Here is a 22,443-nt window from a genome sequence, read left to right as displayed (position 1 = left end):
CATTACAAGTCCTGATCAAGCGTGTGAGCTCATTTGATCGCCATGACATGTTAAATGTTTGATGTAATATTTCAACGACGTAGCCAAAACATGAAAAGCACGTTTTATCTTGAAGGGATTTTTGTTGTGCCATGTCAGCTTGTTAGATACGGGCTGTGATGTCGACCTTTGACCTCTCTAAATGTCAAACTGACCTCTTTCCTCCTGTCATTGTCTCTGTGAATGAGCCAGCGAATAGACGCCTGAGGAGACTTGGGAAGACACTCCAGGAAGGTGGTGTTGTTCTTGACGCCGTACTGTGTCATCTCCACTGCGTTCCTGTAGGCTAACACACACACACATGCACACACAAACACACACAGAGTCAAGGGAGTCACTTCAGACGTCACTCGCTGACAGACACAAACCCCACAGATGGCCTCAAATCTGTCTCAAGTCCCCACTGCGAGAGGGAAATGTTGACACAGAGCTTAGTCCGACACCTGCAGCACCACCAAACTCCACCCAGACTTCTCCAGCTTCCGCAGACTGACAAAATAACCATCGATGCACCAGAGCAACTCCATCTCGTCTCATTTGCCGCGTCGTTTTTGTCGCAGCTAAATGGTTCGTCACTCAGTTGGATGTGTGACAGGGCTGTGACTAATTAGTGGTAATGGCCATATGGTTTGTTCCCCAAGCTCGTTTTAATTTAGAGATGTAAACTGTTGGAGGAAATGGGACACTCTGGGGAGCAAATCTTCTCCGCTCATTAAACCGCACCCTGCCAGTGTTGCTGGGTGAGCTTTGGTGATGGATGTTGTGCGGTACCTGGACTCAGAGACCTCTGGATGGGTACATTAACACACAAAAATACACAGAAGATGCAGCTACAGCTTTGGTGTAAACAACTACAATCATTTTATATTGATTGTATTGACAGTTTTGCCATTGTGTGAAACACATGTTGTGCTGCATTTACATGCTCCTCGGATGGTTTCTAGATGATTTCCAGAGTTGGGAAGTCATTCTTCTGACTTTGGTGTGTTCATGAGCTTTGAGTCGTAACGTGGAAACAACATGGATGCTACAAAGAAGATGTTGTGTATTTTATTGCTCAGAGCGTTAAAATGACACAATAATAACAGTGAATACCAGTGCATCCCCTAAAAAAACCCATAAAAAAACTGCTTTACCTTTGTTGTCAGGATTAATGCTGATAAATAACTTTTCTAACTAATCTACTCTACGTGGACAGCAAATAACCGCTACAACCGAACACCATATTACAAATTACATGTGAGCAAAAAATTGACGCGCAATATGTGAACTAACCGAACATTTATTTTCATCACCATGTTCCTGTAATATCAACTTACTGTAACAACTTGTGTACCGAAATTCTCGTGGACTTTCTGAGATCTTTGGGCAACAAGGTCTCACTCCGACGTTGTAGAAATCCGGCACTTAGGCAGTGACTAGCGGCGTCAGACACTCATGAAAAAGCTGTGCTTTAACGTTAGCATGATACATGGTCGGTTGCTGTTATAGTTAAATGGTGCTTGGCGGCATTGGTGGGAAATGCGGCGGGACACAAACACAGGTTAAGGTGACGAAAGTCCACTTAAGTCCACAGGGGTGTTCAGCTCCCAGAAGATTATAAAGCCAAACCCTGTTCTTTTTTCTGAAACCCAATCATGTGCTGCTGTTGTTGAAGGCAAAAAAACGTCAACTGGGGTTGTTTTTACTGACGTAGTGCATTCAGTTTGAAAGAGACTGTATATAAACGGTAAATTTCCTGTGAAAACAGAAGTGTATTTTGAAAGAAGACAATGCATGTAACAGGCAGAACTTGACACGGCGTCCCAGAGTGTCAACAACCAACACACCCAGGGTACCTTGCACATCATATCTGGACGTTGAAAGTCCATCACCTACGTCGGTATGTGACGAGAAAATGCAACATTGACATATTATCACCTTATAAATTTGTTAAGGCTAATACGTTACCAACCAGTGACCTATTTACACATCCTGCTGACACGTAGCGACATTAGCATTCATTTGGAGTTGAGTATTCACTTTCATTTTCACTCTATTTTGGTTCCTACAACCTCCTGAGAAACATAACTGGATTTATAGCTGCTTGCTGCTTTCCCTCACCAGCTTCTTCCTAATTTCGTCTGCTGTCTGGTGCTAGGCGTGCAGCATACAGTGGGGTTTATCAGAGCTTTGCCGCCTGCTGTTGTGAGGTTGATGACGGCGTAATTTGTTGGCCATAAAATCTAAACAAATAGCTACAAGAGGCTAAGCTCTGTAGAGCTGTGGTAAAATTCTCAGTGTCCCTTCAAGCGACACCTTTCACATTAAACCCAGCCATTTGATGCTTCCCTAAAATAAAAGTATTGATTCGAGCAGCTTGAAATACCTTTTAGATTGAATCCTCTGCACTGAGTGAGCGGATTTCCGTGCATAATGTCCTGCCGTCTGCTCCTCCTAAAACAAGAAGAAACAGCATTGAGTATAAATACACTGCAGCTAAATACAGAACAAATACACAACATTCTTCCTCATATATTCATCTCATATTAAAGCTGTGGAGGGAGCCGACAGTGCCAAAACAATGAGGAAAATCTGACTGTTATTCCACTCGGTGGTGCACACTCATATGTAACAGCTTGAGGAAAAGAGCGTGTAAACAGCTGACACATTTCACACACATTTTCTGCAGGAACACGAGGGCTGCACTTTTGTTCTGCGACCAAACTAAACTTGACCTGCGGCCGGCTGGAATGTCAAGAGACACGCAGCCGGTCCTTAAAGAGACCGGAGAAGTGTCGGGCTTAGAGGTGAGGTCGCTTATACTGCCTTGTCTGTGTTATGTCCAGACGGATGGAGGGAAACAACAAAAGCAGAATTAGTGACGTACTTACACTGAAGTATGTGCTGAGGGATACCAGCCATGTGATCTTTGCGCCCTCACAGGTTGCGACCAGCTCTTTTCTGGTCTTGTTTAACATGTTGTTGTACATCATCTGGTGCCCACATTCAGGACAACTTGATGTGGTACATTGATTAATTTCATATTTGTTATGTAACTGATGGATGCTGCTTTTGTTGTGTGTTAGAGGCCCAAATCCTCACGAGATTCTCATGGCAAGTGAACAGAAATATTGAATGCTATTGAAAAATCTGCACTATGGTGTTGTTTATTTAACTCTTGTGAACGTTTTGAATGGCTGCCCCCATGAATGGGCTCCCTAATCAACACCTGTCAGCACTACACTGCCAAGGGATCAATCCTTAATGGACACTTAAATGTCTTTGCAGAACATTTAAAAGTTACCGAACACCGGCACCAAACCGCAGTAATGACCCCTTACACTGTAAACCTCTGTGTACCTTTTGCCGGTGGGGTAGAAGCGGGAGCAGCTGAGTCCGTCCCAGGCGCAGTAGGGGTCTCTGGCGAGGCAGCAGTCAGCGCAAGCCGAGCCGTAAGCGTGGCAACGGTGCAGGGAGACCTGCGAGACCCCGAACTCGGAGCTGACGTACAGCTGTTGCTGCAAAGTAAACAGTTCAAATGTCAGCCGCCCTGTTTGTCTTAATAAGTGGCCGGCTGACAGGAAAATGAGGCAGAGCGCCGAAACAATTATGGCTCATTATTTCCCTGCCTTTGGGAGGCTTATTACGCACTGGAGAGTTGTGTTTTGAGCATTACATAGTAGCCACAGACAATGAATAACATATTAAAACAATAAAACTGCACTTAATGTGTGAGGTCAGCAGAGTTGGAGGGACACTTACTTTCTTTGAGGATATTCTCAAGTTTGTAACAGGAGCTTGATTCTGAAAAATAACACACACAAGGGCAAAGTTCAGAGCTTTTAGACGTTGTTGACAGTTACTTCTATCAAAATCTTAGAGGAATAAGTGGGAACATGTTGGGGGAAAAGGAAGGGAACAGCTTTTTAAAGGAATACTTCACTCCCCAAATGACCATTTGTATATCAGTTACTCACCCTGTGTTACGTTAACTGAGTGAGGAGAACTTTGTTTTTCTCGCATCCCTCTACGGTGAACGAAGAATCCAAAAAAGGAGAAAATTCTTGATGAATTGAAGTCATAGGGGTCCACGTTTAACAAACTTACAGCTTGTGCAATATAATCCAAGTCTCGTTTATCCAGTTGTATGCTCAGTACTTTCCAAACAGACAGGCCTTTCTGACATGGAACTGAACTAAAAGGAAACTTATCCATACTATCAATAAAGCCAGACTCCATTGACAAAAACAGTATTTTATCTCATTGAATACAGGAGCTGCTGGTCTACCACTGCCTCACAGTTAGTGAGTTTATGTTAGTCCAGTGACACAAACAAACAACCGATCTTGGCAGTGGTAAAACAAAAACAAACCAAAAAAAAGGCCCAGAAATAATTTGTATTCAAAAGCGTCCGTGATAAAAACTACACGTTCACAAATCCAGTCTAAGTTCTCTATTGTGGATAAGTGCCTTGTGCATTGTGGTGCCTTCAATTTCAGTCGATAAAGTGCAGTGAATGAATACTGGAGTCCTGACAAATGCATTATGACCTATATGCTGGGCGAATGTCCATCCTAAGAATCAGTTATTACAGTCCAACATTCTTCAGTTTATGTTTACAGATGTTTTTGATATATTTTCCCCTCTGTTTTAAAAAAAATTTGTCCACATGACTTGTTTTACAAATGATCTCCATCCACACTAGAAGGTGAAAATGCTCTCCACTCGTCTCAAAGGTAGTTAGTTATACAGGCTAACATTAACATTTTCAAAACACCTAGTGGAGATCTCATCACTGTTGAGTCCCCTTTGATATGAGGACAAAAGAGCATACACAACGGTATGAGGCATGCTCTGGCCATGCATAAGTTTTCTTTCACTCCTCATCGACAACAATCCCTCTTGTCAAAATTGTCCGCTAATTTGACTAGCCCGATCCGAAATCACTGTTTTTGGCTGACTTTAAACCGAGGACACTGAGGTGGAACAAAAAACAGTGGCCCCAGCAGATGTCTCTGTGCGTCCGTGAAATGGTGCAGTAATACTAAGTTTAAGTGTAAAGCAGTCATTAGACCAAGCAATGCTAGCAAAATGCAATTTCGCATTTTCACGTCGGCCACCATCGTCAGCAGTCCCTCTAAAAAAACATAGATTTTTAATGTGAAATTGTTTTATTCAGTTTTATATAGGTTTAAATCAGTGGGACCGTTTGTTTTGGAGACCAAGGGGCCTCTGTAAAGATTAAGCTCCTGTAAAAAAAAACCCCTCTACAGGTATCCTAATTGGGAGTTTACTGGGAGAAGTTTAGGCCCAATCCCAAAACCCCCCCTTGTCCACTACCCCTTAGCCCTTGGCCCTACCCCTTGGCCCTCAAAATGAAGCAACGAGGGGTAGGGGTTGAAAGCTTTCCCTAGGAAGTGGGACACCACTCACTACGTCACCGCGTCGGTTACATTCACGCATACGTAACTATTTTAAACAGGAAGCCGTGAGCCATCTACATTTCCAACCGGCATCTACAATGGAGTCCCCAGTTGAGTTAATCCTGCCGATCGCATTTGCTGTATTCATCATGTTTCGTTTGATGAACGACAGATGACGAAATGATATGTACGACAGGGGACTAACCAGCTAACATTACGAGGCAGCATAGTTATACTACCTGGCATGTTATCATAATGTGAAAAAGCTGACAATTTTGCAGAACAGGACAGGTGACAGACGCCAGATAGTGTGAGCTAGCTAGCTAGCTAACAAGCAACCTGACGACGGTAACGTTAGCTAGCTGGCTAGCTTTCTGTCAACTCCAATCTAGACATCCTGAAAAGCAATAACAACTTTTTTCCCCGTCTCTTGCTCGGTGGTAGCCATGGCGATGTCTACCCCTCGCTGGCAAGTCAGCATCTGAAATCCCTCGCTCTGAACGGCTAGTTTCATACCCACTACCCCTCGTTATACCCTCTACCCCTACACCCACAAAGGAATTGGGACACCCCTACACCTCGCGGGAACGCGCAAATCTAGGGGTAGGGCCAAGGGATAGGGCTAAGGGCGGGTATTGGGACGGGCCCTTAAGCTTGTGGCAATCTGCAGTCCTCTAGATGCCACGAAATCCTACACACTGCTCCACTCTGTTTTAGTGAACTAAAACTCTGTTGTCGTCTGAAAGGGAGGGCACAACATGGAGAAAAATATCCTTTCTCCAAAACATCTGTATATGTGTAGACAGAGCCATAGTTTTGCTGTTGTTAAACGTGGACCCCTATGACTTCAATTCATTGAGGATTTTCTCAGTTTTTGGATTCTTCGCTCACAGTGGAGGCATGCAAGAAAAACAAAGTTTTCTTCACTAATTCATCGTAACATGGGGTGAGGAACAGATACAAAATTGGTCATTTGGAGGGTGAAGTATTCCTTTAATGACAATTTAAAACAGCCACAGCAGAGACAGTACCCATCCAGGATCAGCTTCTCACCAGATGTATCTTTATAAAGGAAATATATATGTTCAACTGAGAATAAATCTCCCCTAAATGAAGCACAGCTATAGTTCAGGTGCAGTGAAAGATCAAAGGAATCGTGGCCTTTACGTCCGATCACAGGTTGATCACACGTTTAGCGCTCTGAGCTACGATAAAGCAACATGTGTGAAGGTTCACTGGGGGCAACAACCAGACCCTTGCGGTATGTTAGCATGTTTCCCATCACTCTGCGCTGCACTACACTGCAGAACATCTATCTCCTGTGTACCACCGTGCCTCTGTCTGTCTGCCCCTGGCCTTTGTGTTGTGGCCAAGTGCACCCCCGCCCCGCTACCCCCACCACCTGACTTGTGGGAAAGAAAAGGGATGAAAGTGAGAGTGGAATGAAAGAAGAAAGGAGAGAAAAACAGACAGCTGACCTTAAACACTTCCAGCTCCTCCAGGATCAGATCTTCATGCAGGGATTGATTGCTTGGCAGCACAATTACCTTCTGTACTGTACCTTTGTCTGGGGGGCAGAGAGCAGACATGTCATGAGCTGTAACCACACATAAAACAACCGTGTGAAACAGATACACACACTCAATAAAGACTGCCCAGACAGAGAAACTACAATACAACTGCTGGGGGAAAAAAATAAACTCCTGCTCTGTTTTCCTTTGCCCGTGTTTGCTTTTGAATTAGGCACGATAGCTGGTTTTCACAGCAGAATCAACTGTGGCAGGAGTGGGAATGGAAGCTCTTAAGCCCGCGCAGGGGCGGAGAAGGGCCACAGAAAGGGCAACATGCAACACAAGCATCATCAATACAGCTGTTTGGTCCTGGGAGCTGGAGCAGTGGAGTGAGGGAGGACAGTAACAGCTCCTGGAAATGCGTGATAAGAGCGTCTCCCTCAGACAAAGCAGCATTTCGGGGGGCTCAGATATTGTTGGACAGCACTGGCTTTTTTTTTTTTTTCCAAGAGATCCAGGCAGGAGAAACAGAATGGAGAGGCTGTCTGATAAACACAAGCAGCTGTGAGAGAGAGAGAAAAGGAATATGCAAATACATGCTTGTGCACGAGTGGAGATGCATGTGTTCACATGTTATTCTACTGTACTTAACCACCACAGTGTGAGCACAGAAACAAGAGGTATAATTCCATATACTTCCTGCCTGTGAGGCGAGATAAAACACTTTTAATAGTTTTAGGACTAAGTTTTAAATAAGTTTGAATAAGTTTTAAAAACACAAGCTCTAACATCAAGGCTGACATTTGAGTAAAACAAACAGGGTAAAGACCTGCAGACCCTCTCACCTGATTCAATAAAATGAGATCCTATCTTAAGTACCTTGTCTTATTGCCCTGTTTATGGCCTAATTGTGACATAATTTAAGCTACATGCCATATCACGCTGTCTGTGTTTTCAAATGTGCCACCACGCCCACAGTGTACTATCCCCTCTGTTATCTGTTTATCTGATAACCAGCTGTGGCAAAAGGACTCTGCTCAACAATCATTTACTCATAAAATAAGCTGAAGAAAGTGCAGCAGAAAAACTGTATTTAAAACCTGCCTTGGTCCTTTTCAGCCCTCAGAACAGTGACTCAGCATTTTTTGTGCATATGTGAACACTCCAAGAGAACTCAGACCCCTCTGAAGTGAACCAAGCTCAGACCTTCTCCTTCCAACTTTAACAAACAGATTTCGTCAGATCCCTCTTCTCTTTCTTTACTCTCTTCTCGGTACTGCGCACTGGCACCAAATCTTTTAGTAGTACAGAGTAGCGGACTGTACCGGCCTCCTTTCCTCCCTGGTTTTAAGTTTATATGGCAAAGAAAACACCACAGATCTACTCAAGGCACATCCTTGGGTCCCCAGCAATACACCCACCACATGTGAAGTAGATTGGATGAAGAGTTCTCGAGATATGCAAAGAACACATAGAAAGACAGAAAGACAGGTTCCTTGCTTTATAGTTGCTTATAGCTTTATAGATATCCTGCTTAGAACATATTTTGGTCACAGTTCTTTAAAGCTATTTTAAGGCATCCTTATCACAGCTGTGTGCCTCTCACACATAAATGTCTCCCCAGACTCATATAATATATGTGGTGAAGACTTTGAAGGAATTCAATAGAAGGTGTTAAATGTATTTTTGGCGAAATGTAGATGCTTCACACACATCTTCAAGTTTCAAGATGGACCCCAAGATTAGTGTCACCAATTCAGTGTCTGACCAAATGTCCCCCCTTTTGTTCCTGAGATATGACATTGAATAATGGCCAGAAAACTGTTTTTGCATAACATCATGATGTCACAGTGAAGTTGACCTTTTAGATATGAAATGTCATCAGTATATTCTGTCAGACATTTGTGCCAAATTTTGTCATAATTGGTGTATGAATTCTTTAGTTATGGCCAAAAAAGGGTTTTGTGAGGTCACAGTGACCCTGACCATCAAATTTTACTCTATTTGTGATGTTTGTGCCAAATTTGAAGAAATTCCCTTAAGGTGTTCCTGAGCTATCATGTTCAAGAGAGTGGAGCAGATGCAAGATCACAGTGACCTTGACATTTAAAATTTGACCACCAAAATCAGTCAGTTCAGTGTGGAGTCCAAGTGGACGTTTGTGCCAAAATTGAAGACATTTCCTCAATGTGTTCCTGAAATATCATGTTCACAAGAATGGAATGGAAGGACATACAACCTGAAAACATAATGCCTCTGGTCAAAGCTGTCGCTGGTGCAGAGACATAAAAAATATTAGTTGGTGTGTCATTATCAGATTTTTTATACCTTTAAATTCTGACATCAGTATCAGCCTAAAAAATGCAGTACCGGTTGGGTTTTGATGCTCGTGTCAAAAGTAAGAATAGATTCAATTAACAGTCTTATTATTTTTTTCTGGAGAAACAAAAAAAATCTGACTTTGGGTGTTGAAAAAGTAAAATGACCTTGACACTAGAAGATTGAAGCATTTTTACAATTTGACTCATTTTTAAAAAATTCGAACACAATGAAAAATGGCATTTATTTTCACAATGCCTGCAAAAAATGTAATTTTTTTGCTTTTTAAATTTTGGAGGATATACGTGAGATTGCTCTATCACAGCATTTTTTTTTGTGACCTTAACAAGCAGTGTAAAACACGGGCTGTTGTTCATAGCAGGCTTAAAAAACCCTCAAAATTGGCTGTACTTTGATAGAATATACACATTCTGTCAACAGTTATACCTGTGCCCAGGAACAACACTTGGTAGTTGCCGTCGGCAGCCAGGACCTGGTCCACTGCCACCGATGTGTATTTGTAGTCAGCGTTGGTCCGAACCACCAGAGGTCTCCTCCCCACGGGGTAGATGGGGTTGAACATGACCGGGTGGTTCCGTACGAAGGTCACCACATCATCTGGGAACTCCTTTGTCGTATGGATGTCAGGTGTGAAGGCTCCACCGGGACACTGGAGGAACAAAAAGTGTTAAAAAGAATGTCATGGTCATCACTGACAAAATCCAGTCCATTTATTTCTTAACCAGTGAATGGGCTAGGAATGAACTCACAGTTCCGGGCCTTGGGTATGGGATGCGTCCCTGGAACGCCACCCACTGAAAGTTGGGCCCCTCTCTGTGAGCGAAGGGCCCGTTGAAGACTGTGAGGATGTCGGCCATGTTGTACACACACACTGCCGAGCCTTTAAACACGGAGCTGAGGAAATGAGATGCATAGCTTTGTATCAAACACAACAGTAGGAACCTACTGCACTCACAACCTCCAGACCCACCCTGCTGAAATATTCTGCAGTTGTTATTCAAGGACTGTTTCTGAGGATGTTATACAGTCTGGGTGGAACCAGCACCACTCTCCAGTGGGGACAGCTCACTTGTTTCTTGGCTAAGTCATTTAAAACTACACTGCTTAACACATAAAAGAGTCTTTGTTGAAAAGGGGAGCAGAAGCATTTTGTGCAAGTGGAGACAGAGGAAGAATCACAGTGTGGAGAAAAAAATAACATTGAGGTGAGAGACCTAAAGGACCTCACTGTTTGGTTTGGCTGTGTTCTCTGAGCCAGGGTCCTCTACTGTAACCTTGCTGTGATCCTGAGGTAACAAGTGAACTGAAGGCCTGTGGCAGTGTCATCCTGGGTTAACCAGACGAACTCAGTTAGAGCTCAGAGCGCATGGATCAAGTGACCGTTCCTTTAAAACCGCCAAATTTACCATGACACCCTGCTGACTTTGACCTTCAGCTGAATGAGAGAAGTTTAATCAGTTTGTTTAGTGTGGTTTCCTTCAGTCACCACAGAGGTTTAGGTGGTATGTGATAAACTGTTCTTCCCTTCATTTCTTGTCAAAGATCATGATGTTTAAATGTTCATCGTCATTTTAATAGAAGCAGAAAGTCGACGTTGTGCTCAGATTTACTGATGCAGCATACGATATCATTTCTTTGCTTTAAAAGGAAAACCATATATCTAGAAAAACATGGTTCTCACATTATAAGAGTTAGCAGGAACAACGACCAGTTGGAAAGGGAATCGGACATTTAACGCTGAGAAAAAACAAAGTAAGTAAACAAACAAAAAATGGAAAATAGTGGTTCCCAACTGGTGGGACAAGACATTTTAGTTCGTTCCGACAGTCTCTATGTTAGAGTAGGTGATTGTGGGGTCATAAAATCGTGCCGTGACTTGGCCGACAGACATGACACACTACATGTTGGTCCACGATCAATCGTCCCTGGTCGTCTTTCACAACGTGAGTGATGTCATCGGGTTGTTCTTGTCCCGTCTTGTCTTATCGCTATTATTTAATGTTACTGTAATAACGTAAAAAAGCGCCACTAGATGGCAGGAGCAACATTTGAAGTACAAGTCACTGAATCCTCCATGACAAGTTCCTGCAAATGTTTCACAATAAAAGCCTGTTTAGAAAATGAATGGATTCTCTCAACCGAAGTTATAAGGGGCTTTTAATTTGAAACCGATACAGGAAGTGAAAAGACTCCCTGGACCCGGAGCTTTCTCAGTTCATTTTTCTTTCTAAATAAATACAAATAAATATGGTGAATCTGCCAGAGTGAACCCAGCAGATACCTGCCGCCTGACCACGCCCACCTTACCTGCTGGGTAAAGGGCGGAGACTATAAATTGTTTGTTCACCCCTCAGTTCATCCTTTTGCACTCCCTGCCAGCACATGTATCCTGATTTGTGTGTGTCTTCAAGTTAATGTGAGTGGTCAATTCATCATTTTGATTGTCTCCTTTGTATGCCTTTTGTGGTGGCTTTGCTGACATGTGCTCTGCTACCCTAATCTCTTTGTTCCCAGACATGTGCCAGGAGCCATCACACGAAAATAAGCTGTGACGACGACAGAAAGATCAAATCAAAGAAAAATAAAAGCTACTGGTGTTGCATCGAAACCTGCCTTCTCCCTTGCCTAATTCCATCATTCCACTCCTTGCCATTGATGTCTTCTGACCGAGACTCTGTTTGCTCACCACACACTCACTCTCCCCGAACCACATCACCCCTACAGTTCCTTCAGGAAGTGTTGAGTTTGAAATGATGGCGCGATGCATGAACTTTATCAAGGCAATCGGGAGCAGATAAAAACTAATGTTGTGGTAAGTTAATAATAATATTATAATAATATGATGGAATAAGTGGAATAAATATAATAAGTGGTAAGTAAAAGCCACTATTTTAAAATTTTCTTATTTTATGTCCTCCATTTAGTGCTGCAATGATTAGTCAACTAACTGACTATCCAAATAATCTGTGACTATTTTAGTAGTCAACTAATCGGTTTGAGTCTTTTTTCACAGAAAAGTACTATAAAGTACCCCAAAATACTCTTATTGCAGCTTCTTACGTTCAGATATTGGCAGCTTTACACACTTTCCCATGACGGTGAACTAAAACCCTTCGGCGTGAGTATGAAACAAGACATTAGATGACATAATTTTGGGGTTTGGGAGAGACAGACTGACATTTTTCAACATTTTAACACATTTTTCAATAAAATGGTTAGTCGACTGATGGAAGAAATAATCGACAGATTAGTCGACAATGAAAACAATCGTTAGTTGCAGCCCTACCTCCATTATGAAGAAGTAACATTGTTTGCTAGCTTGATGCTAATGGCAGTACTCAGTGGCTTGCTAAAGTGCCTCTGCTTTTTCACACCATCATTTATTCTGTGTTTTAACATCCCTAGAGGAAATATCTATAACCCTGGGGTGTTGTTGCCGTACAGTTGTCAACGGCAGCAGATCGTTCTGTGTTCCTATTGGTCAAACTGACGGCTGTGACGGGAGAAATCGTGAACGACAAAAAGAATATCAAACATGCTAGACTTTCTGTCAGGACGTTGTGAGGAGTCCCAGACATGGCCTCTGTTGTCGTCTACTATGACACATTACACGAGATGAAACAATGTATTATTGCGCCCAACGCTCATTGCTGTTCATGACCCGAGCCGACAAAGTACGACGCTGCATCGGGCTAAAATCAGGCTGATACCGTGTAGTGTGAACCTGGCATTAGAGTACAGTGAATTCCCAGCACAGAGCTTTTATTTTGGAGTACTGTTTCCTACTGTAGAGTGAGTGACTAATGGACAGCTGCTTGACAGAGACAGCAATTAAGGTTTACCATAACCTTGTTTCATTTAGGTAAGACTTTTCCCTCTGCCTTTCTATGTTCCTCGTGTTTCTCTGTTACTTTTACTGGAACTGGTACTCTTCCCACATTTTTATGATCTTTTTTCCTTCCTGTTTTCCCTAAAACCGGACAAACAAGGCTTCAGTTTCACCTATCTGAAAAATGCAATAATGAAATTCTCTCTGTGATCAAAAATCCAGCTGTGTACTAATACTCCGTCCGCCATGTCATGTGATACACAGTCTATATCAGTGTATACTATGGATGTATCTCCTGCACTCAGTCATCTAAATACGCACTGCTGCTTGCGATCATAAGGAAAGAACATCAAAACGCAGGCCATATGGTGAAGCCACCAGGACGCTGTAACTGATAGTTCATCATCTGACTAAGCTGTTCTGCAACACGACACATGACGTCTCAATGTAACCGGCTCTTTGACAAGCACGTCCCCCCTCCCCGCTGCTATCCAGCCGGTGATTAACATAACCACTGAGGCCTGCAGGAATGTTACAGTTGGCTTCACCGCCACCGGCCTTACCTTGTGGATGTGAAGACTCCAAACACCAACAGGCCCTTGGGCTGATCGCTTTCCAGCAAAAACACATTTTCTGTGAGGGAAAACACACATGTGCACACATAGACAAACGTGTTATACTTTCAATAAACTCCCTGTATCCCACATCACCTCCTCCTGCAGGTGAGATGGCCAAAAAGTGATGAATGCGTGAATTAATAACTGCACGTGTTGACAGATTGACTGGTCCGATGAACTAAATGAAAGAGCAGGTTTAAAGTTCTGCGAGCTGTTTGGAGTTTTCAAAGCTGAGGCTGAGAAAGGACTGGAATAATATACTCATAACTGAATACAAGGTAACTAAAATCAACAGAGGAATTGTTATGAAAGTTGATAAAGGGCCGCAGCCTTAATCCAGCCCAAACAGAGGGAGTTCCGCGGATTGTTTATGGAGAAAGCAATCGCTGGAAACCTTGGAACAAAAATAAGGAGCTTTCGGGAATTGGGATGGTCTCATATTTTCCAAAATTCAAGGTTTTGTTTTCAACTTGTTTCATGGACCACGAACATGAATCGGAGCTTGGAAGTCACTCAACAAAATAAAGGAAATATGTAATATGTAAGGGAGTGTCGGTTGTTTTTAAGAGTGGTGGGGGTGGTGCAAAATGGGGGAGGCATGTCAAATAATTTTTTGAGCACTAAGGAGAGACTGTGGTTTAATTTTGGCGTGGAGGAGGGACGTGCAACTTTAAATGGTTGTATTTATTTCAAATACTAAACCCCAAATCCTGCTGGCTGGTTTTAAAGGCATGTTTTCTTTTAAAATCACCAAAATTACACCATTTATCAAAGCCAGAAACTGTGAAAACAGATTTTTTTTTCAAATCCCCAATGGCTCTTGAACACATCATGCACGATGAAGCTTTCAACAGGATATAAAACTGCCAAGCTTAAAGTAGTGATATTTCATCAAAATCACTTAATTCTACATGTGTCATTTAAATCCCCCCCCCAAAATAAACAGTTTACATTCGCCACATCCTGTAAGAAAAACAACAGCGTTAAATTCTGTGTTCCTGCGTGCATGACTATAATGAAAAGACAAGGCTTTTTTCAACTCCAGTAGTCTGGGAGCCAGGTCCAGCCGTCGTGGTGTTTGCTGCTCCGTTTTTTCATTATTATTTCCTGATAGCCTGAACCTTGGGCCATCACAAGCTAATATCAAGGACCCCCAGCTCAGGGCCGCTTGGTCCCAGGGGCCCCAAAACCCCTTTTTGGGGACAAGTTTCTGGCAAAAGATGTAAATGCAAATATTAGGGCGCTATGATGGCATAAATAGTCATACAAGTATGAAATTTGGCAAGGAGCATCCTGGGGCTTGCTGCCATTTTATTAAAAAAACAACAACCCCCTTCTGCCACTGTTGTGTAGTGTTTTTTTTTATGTGTAGGCTTATCAGATATTGTTAGGTTTGTGTGGTCAGACAGGAGGCTGTCATGCACAAATATTCTGCTTTAGTGCACACACACTTTTATGATAATGTTGCTTTGGCTCCATTAGCTACATTTGGTGCGAATATAAACTACAGTTATCACCTCGGGGTTGTATGGCTCTGAGAACCTGTGAAGTTGCAGTAACAGTTTACATCAGTCAGCACAGTTTCAAGTTGGACACCCAAGATTAGTGTCACTAATTAAGTATCTGACCAAATGTCTCCCCTTCTGTTGAGTTATGATGTTGAATAGTGGCCAGAGAATTGTTTTCCAGATCATTATGATGTCACAGTGAAGCTGACCTGTGAACTTTTGGGTGTAAAATGTCATTGCTTAATCATTTCATCCTATTTTGCCATAATGAGCATATGAATTCTTGAGTTATAGCCAAAAAAATATTGTGTGAGGTCACAATGGCCTTGACATTTGACCACCAAATTCTAATCAGTTCATTGCTTAGTCCAAGTGGACGTTTGTGCTAAATTTGAAATAAATCCCTCAAGGCGTTCTTGAGATATCACGTCCACGAGAATGGGATGGACGCAAAATCATAATGACGCTGTATTGATCTTTGACCACCAAAATCAGTCAGCTTACCCTTGAGTCCAAGTAGACGTTTGTGCCAAATTTGAAGAAATTTCCTCAAGGCTGTTTGAGATATCGTGTTTGCAAGAATGGGACAGACAATTAAAAAAAATGCCTCCGACCATGACTATCGCTGGTGCGGTGTCAAAAAAATATAGTTATTAATGGTGGAGACAGGGTATTGAATTTTCCTCCAGTACTCAGGGAGCCTCAAGAAAAATATATTTGTAGTTTCAGGGAGGGTCAACATAAAAAGAAAAACCTTCATACCCCAGTCACCCTCTCCTCTGATAAACACAAGTAAAGTTTTCCTGTTCCTCTGTTTTACTCACCCAGTTCGTCAAAGTGAGTTTCCGTGCCGTCCTCCTCCAGAACCGAACACACCATCCTGGCCTTGAGAAACGTGGTCCATTTGTTCACCAGGCTGCGCTGTCCTCCAATGTCACTCTGCAGACAAAAGCTGCACTCGGCAACTCGAAACCACAAAACATTCTCTATTGATTTAATCAGGCACATGCAAAAGCACTTACTGGACACACTCTGGCCACCATGGTGTGGATATTTTTAGTGTTTCCACTGTTATCCGTCAGCCTCTCACGGAAGAAGAAATAGAGTTTGGCGTCATTGGGGTCTGTTCCGTCTGGTATCAGGTGGGCGTCGATGAAGATCGGCTCTAAAAAAGGATACAATCAAAAAAAATAAAAGAAAAATAATCTAATTTGTGTACAATATATAAGTTAAAACCTTTAGAGAATGTTTGTGTGCTCACCACTAAGCCACTTAGAGTTGTGCTGATCTGTCCGCACTGCATTTCTCTTGGTCAGGCTCCTGAAGATGGCAGCATCTGTCCCCATGAAGTCAATGTACATGCCTGAGAACAGCTCCTGGTCTGAAAGGAAAGACACAACAAACCAACAACTCATTTTGTAGAGACAGAGACACATTGCTTATACAAACTACTGTGATACCCTCAGACAATTAAAATGATACAGATAGAATACACCAATATTTTGTTCCCTGACTGTTAAGTAATGTTAAAGGGACAGTTCACCCCAAATCAATAATACATATTCTTCCTCTTACCTGCAGTGCAGTTTATCAGTCTAGATTGTTTTGGTGAGAGTTCAGAAATGCATAGAGCGACATTCACAAAAACCAGCTGCCGTTTGCAACGCCGTTTGTGCCAAATTGTGATATAAACCAAAATTAAAACATTCAACAGCAGGAAAAAGGCGTCTAATAATGACCTCTGTCAGAGCCTAAATGCTGTTTTACATTTGTAACTTTTAAGACAAGGGTCCTATTAGTGTTGTATCGTAATTGCTCACCCTTTTTTACACTCTCACCAGTAGGGGGAGTTTCTGGATTGGAGAGAGTTAATTGCCTATCTCTTATATCTTTTACCTGTTTCTTTACCTCTTTTTTTCTGGGTAGTTTTGGATTTAGAAATGGACGACTGTCTCTGTACCATCTTTGAGTTTCCAAGTAAACTGTTAAACTTAATCGAGTGGTTTGTGGATTTTTTTGCGTGTGGATTAAGATGAAGGGATGACTAGAGCGCCAAGCAATGGCTTCACTGATTGGATACCGACAACCTTGTTGGCTTTAGCTGAGCTAGCTAATGTTACAGCTCAGCCGAAGAGGACGCCATTGCTGTCTCATTCATGAGTAGATGCACACTTCCTTCTGCACAGTGATACAGTACAGTACAATCTAGACTGATAAACAGCACTACAGGTAAGAGGAAAAATATGGAATTTTGATTTTAGGGTGAACTGTCCCTTTAAGACTGTTCTATGAATGGGTTCACAGTCTGTGTGTGTCCTGCTGCTAACAACAGACTGTGTGTTCTCCACAGCCGCTTCATTCTCTTTATCATTCCTCCACTCTCACTTCATCATCCATCAGTTCCAGACCATGTGTTTTGGAGGATGTGGGGCAAGTTAGGGGAGGATTAGGGGTATGTGGCCCACATCCAAGCTGGCCTGCTAAGGAACGAGTGTTGACAGCCCTCAGACAGCCACACAGGGTCCAGAACACAAGGATGAGGAGATGAAGTGCAGATTTTATCGAGCCCAGACACTGCCTCTGATTCTCTGGGGCCCGCGGAGCTGCATCGCTGCCTCCACAGCTTTGCCTTTGACCTCGACTCTACTTGGTGGAGCACCTTCCTTCCTGCCCTGTAAGGGTTATCCCACCCTCCCCTCAGGCTCCCTGCTGGGGATCTCTGAAGGCGCTCACTAGCTGGCAAAGCTGCTGCTGACATGGCCGTGCTCAGGTGTCAGAAAGCGGAGCCGAGGGTGCAATGTGTCGCCTTTAGCCGTGTCAACAGCAACCCAACACTCCTCGACCAATCAGAGATGAAAGAGAAGAGAGGGCGCAGCCTGACCTTAAGAAGGTACTGCTTTAACCTTTGGTGGTCTGTGTTTGATGTGTAAGTCCAGCTGAAATCTGAATTCTCCTCACTTTTTGTGTGAAGATATTTAAGCTATAACGATACTGAGTGACACTTGACGGCTGGCGTTGTCAGGAGACGAGCTACTGACTGAGGCTCACAGATACTGTTCATCAAATTACAGTACCAACAGTGTCACTGAAAACCAAAAGTTCATGCCCCTTGGAGAACAGCAATGAAGGCGTGAATTTGATATAGCTGCGACCACGTACATACATGCATCCCCCCATTGTCACGCCCCCTTTTAGCCAATTGGCATTGACACAAACACGCAACTTCACATGCACACACTTGACCTCCACGCCAGATTTCAGCCTCCTAGAGCAAAAATGTGGGGGAAGGGTGGGGAAATTTTTGTGGATGACCAATGGGTGGGCCGATCGACAGAGAAAGCAATAGAGTACAGGTCTTTATGGTTCTAGAACCCATACAGTTTGGGTCTAGGTTTTATTATGGTCAATCACGTCCAGGTTGGGTACCATTCTATTATCGCAGGTTGTTGATAACCTCAGTCTGATTATCAATGTGTCTGATGGCCAAAATCAGGCATGTTCAAAGTCTGGCCCAGGGGCCAATTGTGGCCCGCAGACCAATTTTAATCGGCCCTTGGCTTGACTTTCAAAATATACCATATATGGCCCTTTACACAATAATGGGTAATCAGCAAGATCACTTCACATTTTTACCCTTCACCTCGCAAAGAGAAGGAAGCATCAAGTAGTAAAAGTTCATTAAAAGATAAAATGGTTGCATCTGTCTGACTTTTTTTTTTGCTTGATTTTTTTAAACCCATTTGATGCAAGAATCAGTTGGCCCCCAGGTATTTTCACGTTGTCTTATCTGGCCCTCATTCAAAAAAAGTTTGGACACCCCTGGCCAAAATACATGGGACATGGTCGCAGTGGGACAGAGTCTGTGCAGCAGGTAAAAAACCTTGCTCCGCTCTTCCTACGTGACACTTTATATCCGTGCCCTGTTTTTCTGCAATTTTAGTTTAGCTTTAGTAACTTTTGTACTTATTGTAGTCCTATTGTTACTCTATTTGAGACTGGTTTTTGCTTTGGCTCCTTGAAAACACTTCTGTCTTCTATAGTTGTTTATTTCCCCAGATATTTAATACTTCATTGTTCTAAAATTGGGCCCAGTGAGTGACCCTGACCCGGGGATTCCACTGGTTGTTTGGTTGTTACTGTTTGTGAATCGTTAAAATTGTGGTCACTGTACTAGTGTTTCTGTAATTTGAAGGATTCTTTGGCACAAGAATTTCCTTCGGGATAAATAAAGTTCTGTTGAATTGAACTGAACGTATTTTGTCCATAATACCCCAGTGGATCTGAGAAGACGCGTGATCAGCGCTGGATAAATATAACTTAACCCGCAGATTGACTGAAGGTAAAGTAAAACAAATAAATGACACAGTGGTGCCAGGAGCTCCAAGTCTATGCAGCCATCCACCATGAAGCCTCATGTCATGTCTGAAATGTTGAGAAACTAACTGAGCTAATGATGTGTAGCATATTCGTACTGACAAAATGTAAATATTGAAATTTTTATGCACAGTCTTAAGCCACTTACAATAGACGTGAGACACAGAACCCATTTGGGTCTTGGGTCTATCTCTTCTCGGACATGCACTGGGTCAGGTCTGTTAAATCTCTAGCACAAATTGGTCCGATGATATACATACTTTTTATTCTCAGGTCCAGCTGGATCTTGGAACAAATTTCTAGGGCCAGCTCAGGTTTGGGTATCTCATTTTGGACATGTGTGAACCTCTGCTATAGAACTGCTGGTCACAGTTAAAAATAAATAAAACTCAAATTTCATTTATTTTTGGTAATAATTTTCGGGGGTTTTGTAGGAGGCACCTACTGAGCATGACGGAGACTGTGTTCACTTGAGGGTTGAAGGAGCACCGCCCTTTTCCAGATTCGGTCCTCGAGTCGATGTGAAAAACTTGTTCCTGTGAGAGAGAAAAGAGGAAATCAGAGATTGTGGAGACAGTTTTATATGATAAGTTATTCCGTCCAGTGGGCTCTCCTGCAATAAAACATGTATGAGCGGACCAAATGTCCCACAAGGTAGCCCTGCTCAGGTTTCCCTCCCTTTTGGTTGCTCCTGGTCTCGTACCTTAACAGGCCCATGTGGGACGGTAAAGCGAAAATTCCACTGGGGAACAGAGGAGGAATTTCCCTGCTAATGTGTTGGCTAGCCATCTCTCCATCTCAGGTGGGGCAGCTGCCAAGTTTAAACCCCCTCCTTGTGGCGGACTGGACAGTCCAAATGACTTTTACTGTAACCTGGGTAAATTATAGAGCTTCCTGTCTGATCCTATTTGGGTCTGGCTTACTGTGGTGCTGGTGCTTCCCTGAATGGGGATACAAGTGATGTCAGCTGAGGAGCATTCTTCCAGGAAAATGTGTCTGTTCGCCAAAACGTGCTGGAGGTGGACCGACTCTCCAGACTCTACACTGCAAGAAGTATCTGTTTCAACAAGTCATTTGATGTTGCATTGAACCATCAAAGGAATACTTCACCGCCCCCAAAGACCATTTGTAAATCATCTACTCACCTCGTGTTACGTTGAATTCGTGGAGAAAAGTCTGTTTTTCTTTCAAGCCTCCAGTCAATGAAGAATCCAAAAACAGATGAAATTCTTGAATTGAAGTCTGTGTTTCACAACAGCAAAACTATATCAAAACATCCGTTTACAAGCTCTGACATAACTCATGCAGTATAATCCAAGTCTCATTACTCCAGTCATATGTTCAGTACTTTCCAAACAGACAGCACTTTCTTTCTCTTCAAAGCCAGACTCCACTGACAAAAACAATAATTTTACTCCTTTCATCATCTGAGTAGCTGGTTTACTGCTGCCTTGATCAGAGAGTTTACTTGTTTTCTTGTGTGACTTTGGTGTTTTAGGGGTTAGTTCTGATTCACCAAAGTCACACAATAACACAAACAAACTACAGATCGAGGCCCTGTGTCCTCACAGCGTTTTTTTTTCCCCTCAGCACTGGCATCTCTTTTCAGTTGTTCCCAATGACAGCGTATGCAACCGCCTTGAGAAAAAGTGTTGCGCCGAGCACCTGTCTTTAAAAATGCTCCGACACTCCGAGTACTCCTATTTGAACATCTCTGAACTTTTCAAAAAAGCGCTGGGGATGTCATTGCCGGCAGAACTTGACACAGCGTCCCAGAACGTCAACAACAAACGCACCCAGGGTACCTTTCACGTCATATCTCAACGTGGAAAGTTCATGACCAAACATCAATATGTGACGAGGTCGGAGTGAGAATGTGTTGCTTTTCTGCGTAAGGAAAACACCATGTGGACACAGGTTCTGAGGCAGTGGTAGACCAGCAGCTCCTGTGTTCAGCGAGGTAAAATTATTGTTTTTGTAAATGGAGTCTCACTTGAAGTTTTGTTCCCCGTCAGAAAAGGTTGTCTGTTTGGGAAGTCCTGAGCATACTATTAGATAAATGAGACTTGGATTATACTGCACGAGAGCTTGTAAATGTATGTTTTGATATAGTTTTGCTGTAGTTTAACGTGGACCCCTATGACTTCAGTTCATCAAGAATTTTCTCTGTTTTTGGATTCTTCGTTCATCGGGAAGCATGTCAGAAAAACAGTGTTTTCTTCATGAATGCATCCTTACATGGGGTGAGTAATTGATATATAAATGATAATTTTGGGGTGAAGTATTCCTTTAAAGCCCCCCCACATACTTAAAAATGTGTTCTACGTACTGATGGTTCACTTTGATGTTTCCTTTAAGAAGTGACAACTGTTTGTACTGATAAATGTTTCAGAGGAATTTCTAAGACAAGTGTAACTTCTTTGAGCGGTGGAATCACCCTGTAAAGATTTAAAGACTAAATAAAAGACTGTTTGAGTCATTAAGACAGCCTTTTATTGCAGCGTAGCCTGTAATTCACTGAGCATCTAAGGAGGCACAAAAACACTGACACGTGTTGCAGCCGTCTCATCCTGTTGCACAACAGCATAATAGTCTGTGCCACGTTCTCGGGGCAAAGGTCCACTCTGTGAGCTCGCCGTCAACTTCCCTCTCCAGCAGCTTGTTACACTTAACAGATCCCTTTCCTTGAGACACTGACATGTTTGAGCTCAGAAGTTGCAAACAGAGCAGTCTGCCTTTCAAACAAAAAACCCCCCAAATGACAAAGGGCACCGCAGTGCGGAAAGAGCCTGGTTGGGAGCTCACTCGCTCCGCTTATTA

General features: G+C 42.8%; 1 protein-coding gene across 1 annotated transcript in view; it reads right to left on the bottom strand.

Annotated features, from left to right (window-relative positions):
- Positions 1-22,443, bottom strand: part of sema3c (sema domain, immunoglobulin domain (Ig), short basic domain, secreted, (semaphorin) 3C) — a 69,171-nt gene that overhangs the window by 4,464 nt on the left and 42,264 nt on the right. The window contains exons 6-17 of the mRNA XM_049566831.1: positions 20,069-20,159; positions 16,511-16,630; positions 16,272-16,414; positions 16,074-16,188; positions 13,688-13,757; positions 10,045-10,189; positions 9,722-9,944; positions 6,923-7,011; positions 3,784-3,825; positions 3,382-3,539; positions 2,408-2,475; positions 195-325 (exon numbers count right to left, since the gene is read on the bottom strand). Of these exons, the coding sequence (XP_049422788.1) occupies positions 195-325; positions 2,408-2,475; positions 3,382-3,539; positions 3,784-3,825; positions 6,923-7,011; positions 9,722-9,944; positions 10,045-10,189; positions 13,688-13,757; positions 16,074-16,188; positions 16,272-16,414; positions 16,511-16,630; positions 20,069-20,159 (1,395 nt within the window). The remainder of the gene's footprint in view (positions 1-194; positions 326-2,407; positions 2,476-3,381; positions 3,540-3,783; positions 3,826-6,922; positions 7,012-9,721; positions 9,945-10,044; positions 10,190-13,687; positions 13,758-16,073; positions 16,189-16,271; positions 16,415-16,510; positions 16,631-20,068; positions 20,160-22,443) is intronic.

Source organism: Epinephelus fuscoguttatus, linkage group LG22 (assembly GCF_011397635.1).
Source record: "Epinephelus fuscoguttatus linkage group LG22, E.fuscoguttatus.final_Chr_v1".
Taxonomy (NCBI): domain Eukaryota; kingdom Metazoa; phylum Chordata; class Actinopteri; order Perciformes; family Serranidae; genus Epinephelus; species Epinephelus fuscoguttatus.
Note: the sequence above shows the minus strand (reverse complement) of the source record. Positions and strands in the feature narration are given on the sequence as shown.